Source organism: Protopterus annectens, chromosome 8.part0 (genome assembly GCF_019279795.1).
Source record: "Protopterus annectens isolate FY-2018-M chromosome 8.part0, PAN1.0, whole genome shotgun sequence".
Classification (NCBI taxonomy): Eukaryota; Metazoa; Chordata; order Ceratodontiformes; family Protopteridae; genus Protopterus; species Protopterus annectens.
Window position 1 is genome coordinate 1336293785 of NC_056741.1, and position 12394 is coordinate 1336306178.

Below are 12394 nucleotides of genomic sequence, written 5' to 3' on the forward strand. Positions count from 1 at the left end.
GTTCGAAGGGGGGGGGGGGCAGTCAAGGCCTGGAGAACCAAAGAGAGGTCCCAAGGAGGAACCGCTTGTTTTACAGGGGGCCTGAGAAGAAAAGTACCTTTAAGGAAAATTTTACACAACTTGGCTGACATAAGAGGATTAGAGTCATGGCCAACGTGATAATGAGAAATTGACGCCAGTTGTACTTTGACTGTGGAACTGCTGGCACCATCATTAAAAAGAGTGGTTAGAAAGTCAAGCACTAAAGGGAGAGGAACCGTGAAAGGATTCAGGCCTTGCCGCTCCACCCACAAAGAAAACCGTTTCCACTTGCTGCGGTAGACTTTCCTAGTGGACGGTTTATGAGCTGCCACCAGTATTGCCTTAACAGGTGACGAAATACCGGGAGTCCTGATCAAGAGTGGAACTGGAGCAGCCAAGCGGTCAGCTTCAGGTTGTCCAGGTTCGGAGGAGGTATGCAGGATGGGTGGGATATCAGATCCGGAATGGGATCTAGAATCCAAGGAGGATTCAACGAGTGAGACCTTAGAAAGGGGAACCAGATCTGTCGAGGCCAAAACGGAGCAATGAGAATCATTCTGCAACCCACCCGAGAGGCTTTCTGAAGAACTTGGAGCATCAGAGGCAAGGGTGGATAAGCGTAAAGAAGACCGGGTGGCCAAGCATGCACCAGAGCGTCTCTTGGAGAACCTCCTGGAGGTGGTATCAGAGCGAAAAAACTGTTGCACTTGGTGTTTGAGGGAGAGGCAAAAAGATCGCATGAAGGAGTTCCCCACCGTGCGAATATGCGTTCCGCTACTTGAAAATTGAGAGACCACTCGTAAGGGGTCAGAATGGTGCGACTGAGCTTGTCCGCCAGGATGTTGGACCGACCCCGAATGTGCGTTGCTATTAGAAAGCGGTTGGTGGAGATTGCCCATTCCCAAACTCTCATGGCTTCTCGACAAAGGGGGTAAGACCTTGTTCCCACTTGCTTGTTGATGTACCAGACCACAGACATGTTGTCCGATTGAATCGCAATTGTTCCCAAGGGAAGAAAGTCCTGAAGTGCTAGCAACGCTAAGAGCACTGCTCTCATCTCTAGAACGTCGATATGCAGTAAGGTCTCTGTATCGTTCCACGTGCCTTGGACGGTCCGGCCCGCAAAGTGCCCCCCCCCCACCCGAGGCGGGAGGCGTCCGTGGTCACAGTGGCGAGAGGAGGAGAAGCACAAAATGGGCGGCCTCCGTGGAGATCTGGGGAGTGAAGCCACCACAGGAGAGACCGCTTGCAAGCCTTGCTGATCGCAATGGGATGATGCATAGGGAGAGCAAGGTATGACCATTGTACTAAGAGAGTCCATTGGAGGATGCGCATATTGAGCCTGGCAAGAGGAAGAAGTGCTATAGCAGACGCCATGGACCCTAGAACCCCCAGGACCAACTCCGCCGGAACAGAACTTGAGTGGAGAATGGCCCGCACCTGGAGCTGCAGATTTTGAACTCTGTCCGCAGTGAGGAAGGCTCGTAAACTCCTTGTGTCTAACCTGGCCCCTATAAAATCTAAGAGCTGTGTGGGCGCCAGGTTGGATTTCTTTGTATTTATTGTAATGCCCAGAAAGGGAGCAAGATGGAGAAAGGAGTCTCGCGCCAATAATAGTAGATGCCTTGTTGGGGCGGTAAGAAGCCAGTCGTCCAGGTAGGGAAAGACCTGCACCCCCTGAAGCCTCAGGTGGGCCGCTACCACCGCTAATACTTTGGTGAACACCCTGGGGGCTGTGGTGAGACCAAAGGGAAGGACCCGGAACTGGTAGTGACTGGCTCCCAGCCGGAAGCGGAGGAACCTCCTGGAGCGCCTGTCCATCAGGATGTGGTAGTACGCATCTTTGAGGTCTATAGAGCACATCCAGTGATTTTCTCCCAGAAGGGGGAGAATAGATTGCAGAGTGACCATTCGGAATTTTTCCTTGGGGACTGCCAGATTCAAGAGAGAAAGGTCTAGAATTGGTCTTAGTTCCCCGTCTTTTGGCACTAAAAGAACCTGGAGTAGAACCCTGATCCGATCTGGTCTGGGGGGACGGGCTGGATGGCTCTTTCCTTTAGCAGATGGCCAATTTCTGCCAAAGCGGCCTCCCGTTGACCGGGTGGAACGTCTGGGAGGGACTTCAACTTTGGTAAGTGAAGAAAAGGGATGCGGTATCCTCTGGATATGATTTGGAGAACCCAACGGTCTGATGTTATGGACTCCCATGCCGCTAGGTGCCCGAACGTCCCCGACTGCCTCCAGAGTGGAGCAGCCGGGCAACCCCTCAGGGTTGCTGCGCGGGCCGTTCAGAGAAAGGTTCTCTGGACCCGAAGTTCCTGGGAGCCCCTCTGCCTCTAGGGCGGCGTCCTCCCTGTCCTCCTCTGCCACGGAAGGACTGGTTGTCCGGAGCAGGCTGGGACTGCTGCGACTTCCGGAACCACATCTTCTTCTGACCCTTTTGGTTCCTAGAGTAGGGCCTCTGGGGTGCAGAGAAGCGGATTCCGACAGCAGACAGTGCCTTCCCGTCCTTCTCGCTCTGGGTCAATGTTTCGCGAACGGTTTTGCCAAAGAGGGCAGAACCATCAAAGGGGGCGTTCGCAAATGACGCTTTGAAGGGCTCAGAAAAATCGCAGTGATGGAGCCAGGCCTGACGTCTAGTGACTAGGCCTGCCCCTGCAGCTCTAGCAGCGCCTTCTGTAGCATGGGAGAGTAGCCGCATAGAGGTATTAGTAACTGATCTAAGAGTGGCCATGCGGGTGGAGTGCAGCATCCTGTCCTCCTCCGACATGGACTCTGGGGGAGATGCAGCGTATTCTTTAATGAGATCTCGCTGCATCCTAATGACGTGTGCCAGGTAGTTCAGCGCCCTTACCGAGAAGGTCGCTGAACTAAACATCCGCTTCCCCAAGCGGTCCATCATCCGAGACTCCTTGCTCGGGGGATGGACTGAGGGACTCTCCTGAGCAAGTTCCCTCTTGGTGGCCGCCGTCAACATGGCATCTACCGGAGGGCCCCTTACTCCAATGGGCACGGTCGGACGGTGGGCTGAGGATCCTATCGGGCCTCTTAGGGATTGGCTCCATGGTGTCCGGTTCCTTCCACGCCCTGGTGGTAATGAGGTCCACCAGGGGGTCGGCAGGAGGGGACACCCAAGAGGTAGACGGGCCCGCTTCAAATGCCTCCAAGAACACGGACTCGTCCGAGGAAGACTTGGGGGCAGACCACCCCCCCCTTATACGGAGCATTTCCATGATGTCCCCAAATGAGACATCCTCGGGGGGTGACCGTGGGGAGCCTTCCCCTTCCTCCAAGTCCGTGTCTTCCGTGAGAGACTTGGGGGAGTCAATGTGCCTCCTTTTGCACGTATGCTTGCGAGGAACATCTTCTGGGGGGCTGTCAGAGGACTCCTCGCAAGCAGCAACCTGTTCCATTGGAGCAGCTTGGGGCACAGAAGCGGGCTGTCCCAAGGGCCGGATGGTGGAAGCCTGGCCCAGTGCAGAGGGAGTGCGGGACGGAGCCGAAACAAGTGCCGGGGGTCCGGAGACCCTCAACAGGGCCCTCTCCACTACATCAAACGCCGAAGGGGAGCCGACCTCGACCAAAGGATCCGACAATAGGCTCCCCTTCGGATCCGAAGAGTGGATCGGAGCCGGCGCCGAAGCGCTCGGATCCGAAGGGACAGTGCGCTCCGACACAGACGGCGCCGAAGGAGCACTGATCCCCCCAGATCCGAGGCTCGGATCCAGGCTCCGAGAGGTCGGATCCGATGCACTCGAGGGCAGGGTCGGATCCGAAGTACAAAGTACTATCGGCGCCGACCCACCCCCAGCTCCGAAGCTGCTCGGCTCCAGCTGCTCCGAACCCGGATAGCGGGTCGGAGAGGGAGCAATCGGTTTGAAAAAGGGTGTTGAGCTCCCCCCCAGAGGGGGGGGAGGCAAGAGCACTCCCATCTGCATCTGGGCCTGGATGAACCTTCTCATCATCCGGTCCAGATCAGCATCCGAAAGGCTATACGTGGATCTCGACGAGGCTACCGAGGTAGGCCTGGAGTGCCTCCTCGATAGCCTCGATGGAGATCGGGTCTCTTCCTCCTCAGGTCCCGGTGAAAAACACACTGGAGACCGGAGCCAAGAAGGAGGAGACCGAGCCGACAATGGAGCCGACAACGGAGCCGGGGGAGAAGCCCGCTTGGCTGGCGGGGCCGAAACAGAGGTCTCGGCCCGCCGCTTACGGTGCTTCTCCCTCCGGTCCCTTTTCTTAGCATCCCTCTCCTCCGAACCAGAAACAGGAGGTTGAGTCCCAGGAGAAGGAGGGGGTGCCGCAGAAGGAATAACCGTAGGTACGGTTACTCCTGAAGGAGCGGAGGTCGGAGCCGAGTCCGGCGGTAAAAGGCCCTCCAAAACAAGCTTGGACCTCCGCTCCTTCAATGCCCTGGGGTTGAACCCTGCACAAATGGAACATCCAGATGTGAGGTGTTCAACCCCAGGCATCAACACCGAGTGTGGCCATCAGCTGGGGAAAGCTTATGGCCACACTCGGAGCATTTAGAAAAGATAGATTTGGGTTGCTCTGCCATCCCAATCTAACACAGTAGTTACTAAAACTAAAAGTAACTAAACAACAAAAAATACACTCACAGGCCCAACACACACACACTACGCTAACAGCGAGGGGAGGGATATAACTTTTAGATTAACTCTAAAAAAGTAAATATACCAAAGGGGAAACCTACACTTTCACACAAAAAAACAATAAAAACTTTTAAATTTTGAAATTTAACACTGAAAACTAGCACTTAGCTTGAGAGCTTGAGAAACAATCCAGTCACCATGCGCGGCAAACGAGATCTGAGGTCATGAGGGTAGAGCAGGGCATTATGGGTGAGGGGAGGAGCTGAGAGCTTGGATCCATAGCTGGTAAACCATGCCGGTTCGGATCCGATATCGGATCCATAACCCACAGGTTGCAGACAAATGAATCTCCTACTTCAGATTCATTGTTTCCAGGTCCTGAGAATGTTGACACCATAGGCTTTTTAGATACCATTGGAGTTTCCTCATATGCAGTCTTGCATATGGAATTAGTAGAATGCAAGAGGCCATGAACCCCAGGGCTTGCAGTATTTTCCTTGCAGATAGCTGGGGTTTTGTGGCCAATAGTTTGAAGTAGGTTATCATTGTTTCTCCAGAGTGAGGAATGCCATCTGGGAAGTTGTGTTCAAGCTTGCTCCCAGGAATACAATCTGCTGGCAGGGTACTAGGTGAGATTTTGTTTCACTGATGGTGTACCCCAGTGAGGTTAGAAGTTTCTTTACGAATGCCAGGTGTTGTAATAGCAAGTCCTGGCTTTCTGCCTGAATCAGACAATCATCCAAGTATGGGTAAATTTGAATATTTCTCTGCCTGCAAAATGCAATGACTGGATCTAGACACTTTGTGAATACCCTGGGCGCAGTAGATAAGCCAAAGGGAAGTGCAGAGAACTGAAGCGTAGGTATTTCATGCAAGATTCCCTTATTGGGATGTGCAAGTAAGCTTCCTTTAAGTCTAGGGTTGCCAGCCAGGCATCCTTGGCTAGCATAGGAAGAACTGTTGAAGAGTTAGCATTTTGAATTTTGGAACTACCAGAAAGGTGTTGAGAATAGAGATGTCCAGGATAGGACGCCAGGAGTTGTCTTTTCTGGGTACCAGAAAAAGTCTGGAATAAAAACCTTGTCCCCATTCTTCTTCTGGGACAGGTTGAACAGCCCTGATGCTTAAAAGAGAGAGAACCTGCTGTTGGGCCTCCATGATTTGGGGGTAGGTCTGGCCAACCATTTGGGATTGGTAGTGTGTGGAATTGGAATCTGTATCCTTGGGAAACTATGTTCAAAACCCATTTGTCCTGGGTAATGAGTTTCCAGTTTTCTGCATGCAGGCCGAGTTTTCCTCCTAAGGGAGCAGGCAATTGAGCAGGGCTTGGAAGGGTTAAGGTTAAGTCATTGTGCCATTTTTCTGTAAGGGGGTGGCTTACTATTCCCTGCTTTGGAAGTGGGAGCACCCCACTGCTTAGGTCTGTGCGTAGCCTGAGACTGTAGCCTAGGTGGTCTGCTGTCCCTGGGTTTGGACTGAGAAGGGACTGGAAAGGACCAGTTCTTTGAAGGCCAATGCCTACTGAATCTGGGAAGCTGTACTTGAAGGGAAATCTTTAACAGTTTGCATAGATTTATTTTTTTCCTCCATCATTTTGAGGACTTTTTCTGCTTTGTTGCCAAAAAGGTGGTCTTTGTTTAAGGGAGCATCCAGTAATTTAGCTTTAACATGATCTGGCAAGTTTTGTTCCTTAAGCCAAGCATGCCTTCTAAGTGCAGACCCAATGACAGCAGCCCTGCAAGATGCTTCTAAAGCGTCAAAACCACATTGCAAAGTATGTTTACCAACTTGTTCTGCAGAATGCTTTAAATCTTGCAATTCTTTGTGTTCAACACAGTCAGGAATCAACATCATTTTCTGTTTAAGTAGTCCCATAATATGCTGCTGATACTTTAACATATGAAACTGGCAATTTAAAGCCCTAATGACCAAAGTAGCAGATGTGTATGCCTTCTTAACCCCATCTGTCCAAGGCTCTAGAATCTCTATCAGAAGGGGTAGGATTTTTGGCAGCAGTAGCCTTAATGCCTTTTGGTCCTTGGGAAATGGTCTCTGGATCCGCAGAAGGATTCTTGAAGAGGAACTTGTGACAGTCAGATACTCTGTAGTACCTGTCAGGTTTTCTGGGAGCTGGAGGTAAAGTGTCTGGGGTAAGGCTAGATTCCAAGAAAGCGTCATCTGCAATGTCCAGAACAGGAGGCATAGCTAAAGGCCTGTGTTGAGGCAGGAGTAAGAATTCCCCAAGTCTCTTTTCGGACTCAGAGTAATCCTGGCTTTCCCAGCAGAAATGCTCCCTAAGAGTATGCAAGGTTTCACCGAAAGAAAAATCTTCTGGAGGGGAAACAGACGGAATGGAATCCTCTGCATCAGAATCCTCATAAGTAGATAAGGGCAAATCCTGGTAATTAGAAGGAGCATAAATATCAGATTCCTGATCAGAAGAATCAGAAAGAAATTCAGTTCTAGGTCTCTAAGAGGGGGAAGGCTGGCTTCCCCTAATTAAGGTAATAAGGTCTTCAGCCATTCTAAGCATTTGTTTTTGAGGCATATGGGCCTGAGCCTGCAATTTGGTCATCAGTTTTCTAGGCATAGTGCGAGTTTTTGGCCTGAGGGATTCGGAACTTCTGGATAGAAATGATGGCGTCTGTTTAATATGAAGGTTTGTAGGCCTGAATACACCCTCGGAAAGCCGATGCCTGCACAGCGGCTCTGGACCCATCCAAGGTAGAGACATCCGCAGGTTCCATAGTCGAAGAAGCATCTCGCGGCATACCAGACTCCGAATGGGTCTCAGTAGAGGCCTGCGAATCTGAAGTAGCGTGCATCAGGGGCTATGAAAGCACCTCACTGAGTACCGGCGGACTGGCGACTAGCTTAAAGGAAGCGTCGTCAGCAGTTTTGGACCTATGCGGGCTGTCTCTGTCTTTATCCTTACATTTTTTTGGAAGATCAGTAGTCGGATGGCTTAACGAAGCCATTTTGGAGTACTGAGATGGAGTACAAAAGTAAATGGCTGCAAAAATATCCCTACGTCGAACAGTTCGGTGGTTGAACAAGGCACAAAACCGACAGCGAGGGACATCGTGGTCTGGGCCTAAACAGGGGATGCAGTAAGAATGAAAATCTCTATTACGTATATGCTTTCCACAGGCAAGATAATTGTTAACTTTTTCTGACATCGGTTGGAGCAAGAAAAAGGATCCCCAACAGGGTACTTATCTTTTTTGAAGACTTCAGGTCTAAAACTCGAAAATGAAAATTTCAGGAGACGGCCGACCGGCACTTGCAAACTGCTTCTGCTTCAGGCACCGCATGGCAAGAAAGACTGATGTAATGGTATCGGCTGAATGTTTTATACCCCTGATGACCTGACATCATGTAAAAAGAGACCGCATCCGACACAGAAATCCGAAGACTCTGGTATTCAGGCCGGCTGAGGGCTACCTGCAGGCAGATAACTCAAATGTGAAGACTGCAACAGTGAAACACGAAGAACATCAGTTACTCTTGGATCCAAGGTTTACATCATCTTCTAAAAATACAGATTTTTGAAATACAAATTTGATATACCTACAGCAATGAATCAATGCACTTCTGCTTGATAAAATAAGCGAGTCTCAATATGATTTTCTGATTTTCGTTTTCCAGTTTCTTAATCATATGGTGTACATCCATCAAGGACATATTTTAACCTTAAACATCCCTAAAACAGAACAGTTACAAATTGTTTTTCATACTTCAGAATTTCATCCATCTATACACAACTTTATAACATCTACATTACTAATTACTCAGTAAAGCCTAACAATGTTATGTTTTAGTCATGTAAACCCTTCCAGTACAGCTTTCTACCTTTACAAAGTAATCCCTTCCAGTACAGCTTTCTGCCTTTACAAAGTAGACGCCAGTAACGCCAATATCCAACACATCTTATACGAACGCTCACCTAGGAGATGTTTCACAAAATAGTATATTTTCAAGCCATAGCTGTCATGTATGCAATCCAAAGGACAAGGGAAGTAAACACGTTCTTGGGTGTGTCAGAATACAGCATCACACACAAGAATGAAGAATCCCCTCATTCAAAGATAGTAGGTCACAGTATATTTTACTAAGAAAAACATATTCAGCAAAATACCATCTTAAATATCATGTCCAACAAAATATAATTCATAGAAACAGACTTCAATAAAAGCAGTATCCCCTTAAAAGTCATAATACTTCAGGCTTACAGGCAACTGCTTGGAAAACTCAAGTTCACATCACAGTTGCATGAGCATAATCGCTCAAGTTTCATTTACTTGTGTCACCTTTGTTCCAGCCACCAGCGAATAAGACTCTATATTTTTCTGTGCATTTCTGATTCAAACTTCCAACCTTTTGGAGAAACAGCAAGAGTGGCTTGACACTACCTGCCCATGAGTGCTCTTTTTCAAAGATGCAATGACTTTGAAGTGAAAATAATAAAGTAAGGAAGATGTAGAGGCACCTGGCCTTGTTCCCATGCAAAAACTGCTAATTTGCTTTTGTCACATTTACTTGTAATGCAGCAACTTGAGTATGTTTTCTGAGCTATTGCACGCTTAAGTGAATGCAATATGAGGATTGTTTGCTAAGGTTTTGGGATCAGTGCTCTGTCTGAGTGAACAATTCATTTTTAAATGGACTGCTTCCTCTCATCTCTCTAACGATTACCAGATCATCACTTGCAACTTTCTAACATGCTTTGCCTCAAGAAGCATTAAGATTACTTCCTTTATTCTGAATTACATTAATGGACTGTATACTGATGTTGTGTACTTCACTGGTCAACAGAAATCAAAAGAAACAAAGCAGTAATATGCTGCTCTTTTTGTACATATGCATAAATGCTCACTGCTCAAAATATACATTCTACTACAACTTGTTTATAGTATTAAGAACAGTGGATAAATAATTACACTTTGAATGACCCCTTGCACTATGTACACTTTGAGTCAATTTATTATAATCATATAAATATCGAGGAATAAACATGTTAGAAAAGTCTGGTTTTTAATTTAGTAGTGTATGCTACAAATATGTTACTCACCTCCATTATGTGAGGATGTCTCACTGATCTGTTCAGTCAGATACTCAAACAAACCATCAAATATTTCTAGAAGATTTTGGAGAGATTCCTTGTCTCCTCGAACAACATTTTCACCTAAGAAAAAGAGAATATTACATATAAACTACAATTCTAAGCTAACAAAAAGTTAAATTCAGTTTATACATCAATTAAATTTAGTAATAAAAATGCAATATCAAGTGTTTCATATTTACTGTTAATCTTAAACCACACACAAGAACATAAATGGGAGGTTTCATACTTACCATAGTAACAGGTCTGTCGAGAGAGTCCATATTTACCACAGTAACAGATCTGCAAGAGGAGTCCATCTTTGGTAGCCTTTAGGACTGGGGGCAACAGGTATTAGGATGATTCAGCAGACAAAACCTTACAAGATGCTTGAAACCCTCTTTCTTCCCACCATTTACTGTGCCTTTTGGAATAGGTTTATGTTATCCAAGATGGACATTCTCTTTACTGAGCTACCATTCTGGTAAGTAAATAAAAATAATGCCCCATCTTCATAAAGTCTTATTTATTTTTATTTATTTATTGTACATTTGTTTACTGGGAAACTTCCGACTGGACACGGGCTCTTTTTCAGCAGAGGCCCTGGGAGAAAAGCTTCAATTACAAAATACAGCAGACAGAAAAACAGTACTAAAGAAGTATAATACGTATAAGACAAAAATACAGAAAACTTTAACCTAACATAAATGAATGACAGTCTCAGAAGAGTATTTACAAGACTGACATTCTAAATGTTTGCCAATACACATAGGTAGTTTGCAACATACCAGTACAACATAATGATTTATACTGCATTTCTGAGAATATACATTTGAACTTAATACAGATATACACATTAATATACATAAGGAATATATACCATATTGTCAAAGGAGACAGATAGGACGAGAACAGGTGTAGACACCTGAGATTATGTCAGTCTCAGAAACTAGCCAGGACAGGTACAAGAGCAGAGCCAAGTTTCAGTTAAAGGTGATTTCAAATGTTTTTTGAATTGTACTGTAGAGCACTTGCTTGTTTCTGGGGATGGCAGTTTATTCCATATTTTGGCTATGAAGTTTGAGAAAAGCGAGCCTCCAGCTGAGTTTTTGCTTTACAGATATCCAGAATAAATTTATTGCTGGAATCCAGAGAACGGTTGTTGTGTGGTCATAAAAGGTTCTGGAGAGCAGGGTTTTTTCTAGTTTATGCAGGATTTTATGAGCAAAGGTTAGTTGGTTAAAGAGTAGTAGTTTTGAGAGTTCTAACCAGTTTATTAGTTTAAGAGATGTACAATGATGTGTTCTATATGGGGAGGCAGTGACAGACATGGCAATTTTATTACAACAGGATTCAAGTTTAGCTAGATCTGTTTTTCTGAGGCTGGTTACAATTGGAGAGGCATATAGGAGCGTTGATGAGAGATGTGTGCGAGCAGTGGTACCTTTTGAGATAATGGTAAGGAATTGTTTGTTTCGGTAGAGGGTACCTAGTTTTTTATTTACTTTCTTAATGGTTTAAGAGATGTGAATATTGAATTTTAAATTGTTGTCAATTTCCACACCTACAAGTTTGGTGTGAGTTACTGGTGTAATGGTGGTTTTATTTTTGGATGTGATATTGAATGACAGGAGTGATGGAAGAGTTATAGTAGGTTGAAAGAGAAGGAGCTTGGTTTTGTTGGGATTTAGAATAAGCTGGGTGTTGGTGAGCCAAGTTTTGGCAGCTAGAAAAAAGGGTCTTGGATGATGGTCTGGAGGTCTTGTAGGAAGAAGGTTGCAAATGTAAGTGTGGAGTCATCTGTGTATTGTATAACTGTAGTGTGAGTGGTAGAGATGTGGAGCCTGTGAATAGAGAGAAAAGTAGAGGTCCAAGGATGGAGCCTTGGGGAACTCCTAGAGTTACTAGAGGAAGAGGAGAGAGTTCATTTTTGCCACTGAACAGCTTGCTGGCATCCTGATAAGTAGCTTTTAAATCATGTAATTAAGGAAGTCTTAAGGTTTAGGGTGGCAAGAATGTTAATAGTTTGTTGTGGTTTACCATGTTGAATGCTTTAGAAAGGTCCAAAAAAGATGGTAGAAACAAATTTTCCATTATTTCTACAGTAATTCACTGTGTTGGTGAAGGACACAAGGGCTGTAGTAGTACTATGACAGGGGTGAAAGAAATGTTGAGTATCTGACAGTAATTTGTGTGTTTGTAGGTACTGCATCAGTTGTGTGTGAACTACTCTCTCTAGGATTTTAGATAGGGGTGACAGAATGGCAAATGGATGATAATTGGTATGTTTGGTGGAATTCCCTCCTTTGTGTAAGGGTATAATATGGGACATTTTCCAGATGTCAAGTACCAGGCTTTCTGAGATAACTCTGCTGTTAGTATGGCTACTGGGTATGCAATCGCTTCTGCTGTGATTTGCAAAACGCCAGCAGAGTCTGTCTGCAGCTAATGTGTCTAGCTTTAGTTTTTTTAGTAGTTTTTTTATGGTGTTAACAGAGATTGGCTTTAATGTGAAGGAGTTGGTGCTGTTTTGTGATATGACAGGTTCAGAGGTGGTGGGGTTTTCTGAGAGTTTGAGAGGACCAAGATATAGCAGTTCATTATATCTAGGAAAGTGGTGTAAAAAGATTTAACAGCTCTTCCAAGGGTTGTTGTCTGA

General features: G+C 46.1%; 1 protein-coding gene across 1 annotated transcript in view; it reads right to left on the reverse strand.

Annotated features, from left to right (window-relative positions):
• CEP95 (centrosomal protein 95) overlaps positions 1-12394 on the reverse strand; it is a 1662476-nt gene that overhangs the window by 1276867 nt on the left and 373215 nt on the right. The window contains exon 4 of the mRNA XM_044080881.1: positions 9706-9819. Within this exon, the coding sequence (XP_043936816.1) occupies positions 9706-9819 (114 nt within the window). The remainder of the gene's footprint in view (positions 1-9705; positions 9820-12394) is intronic.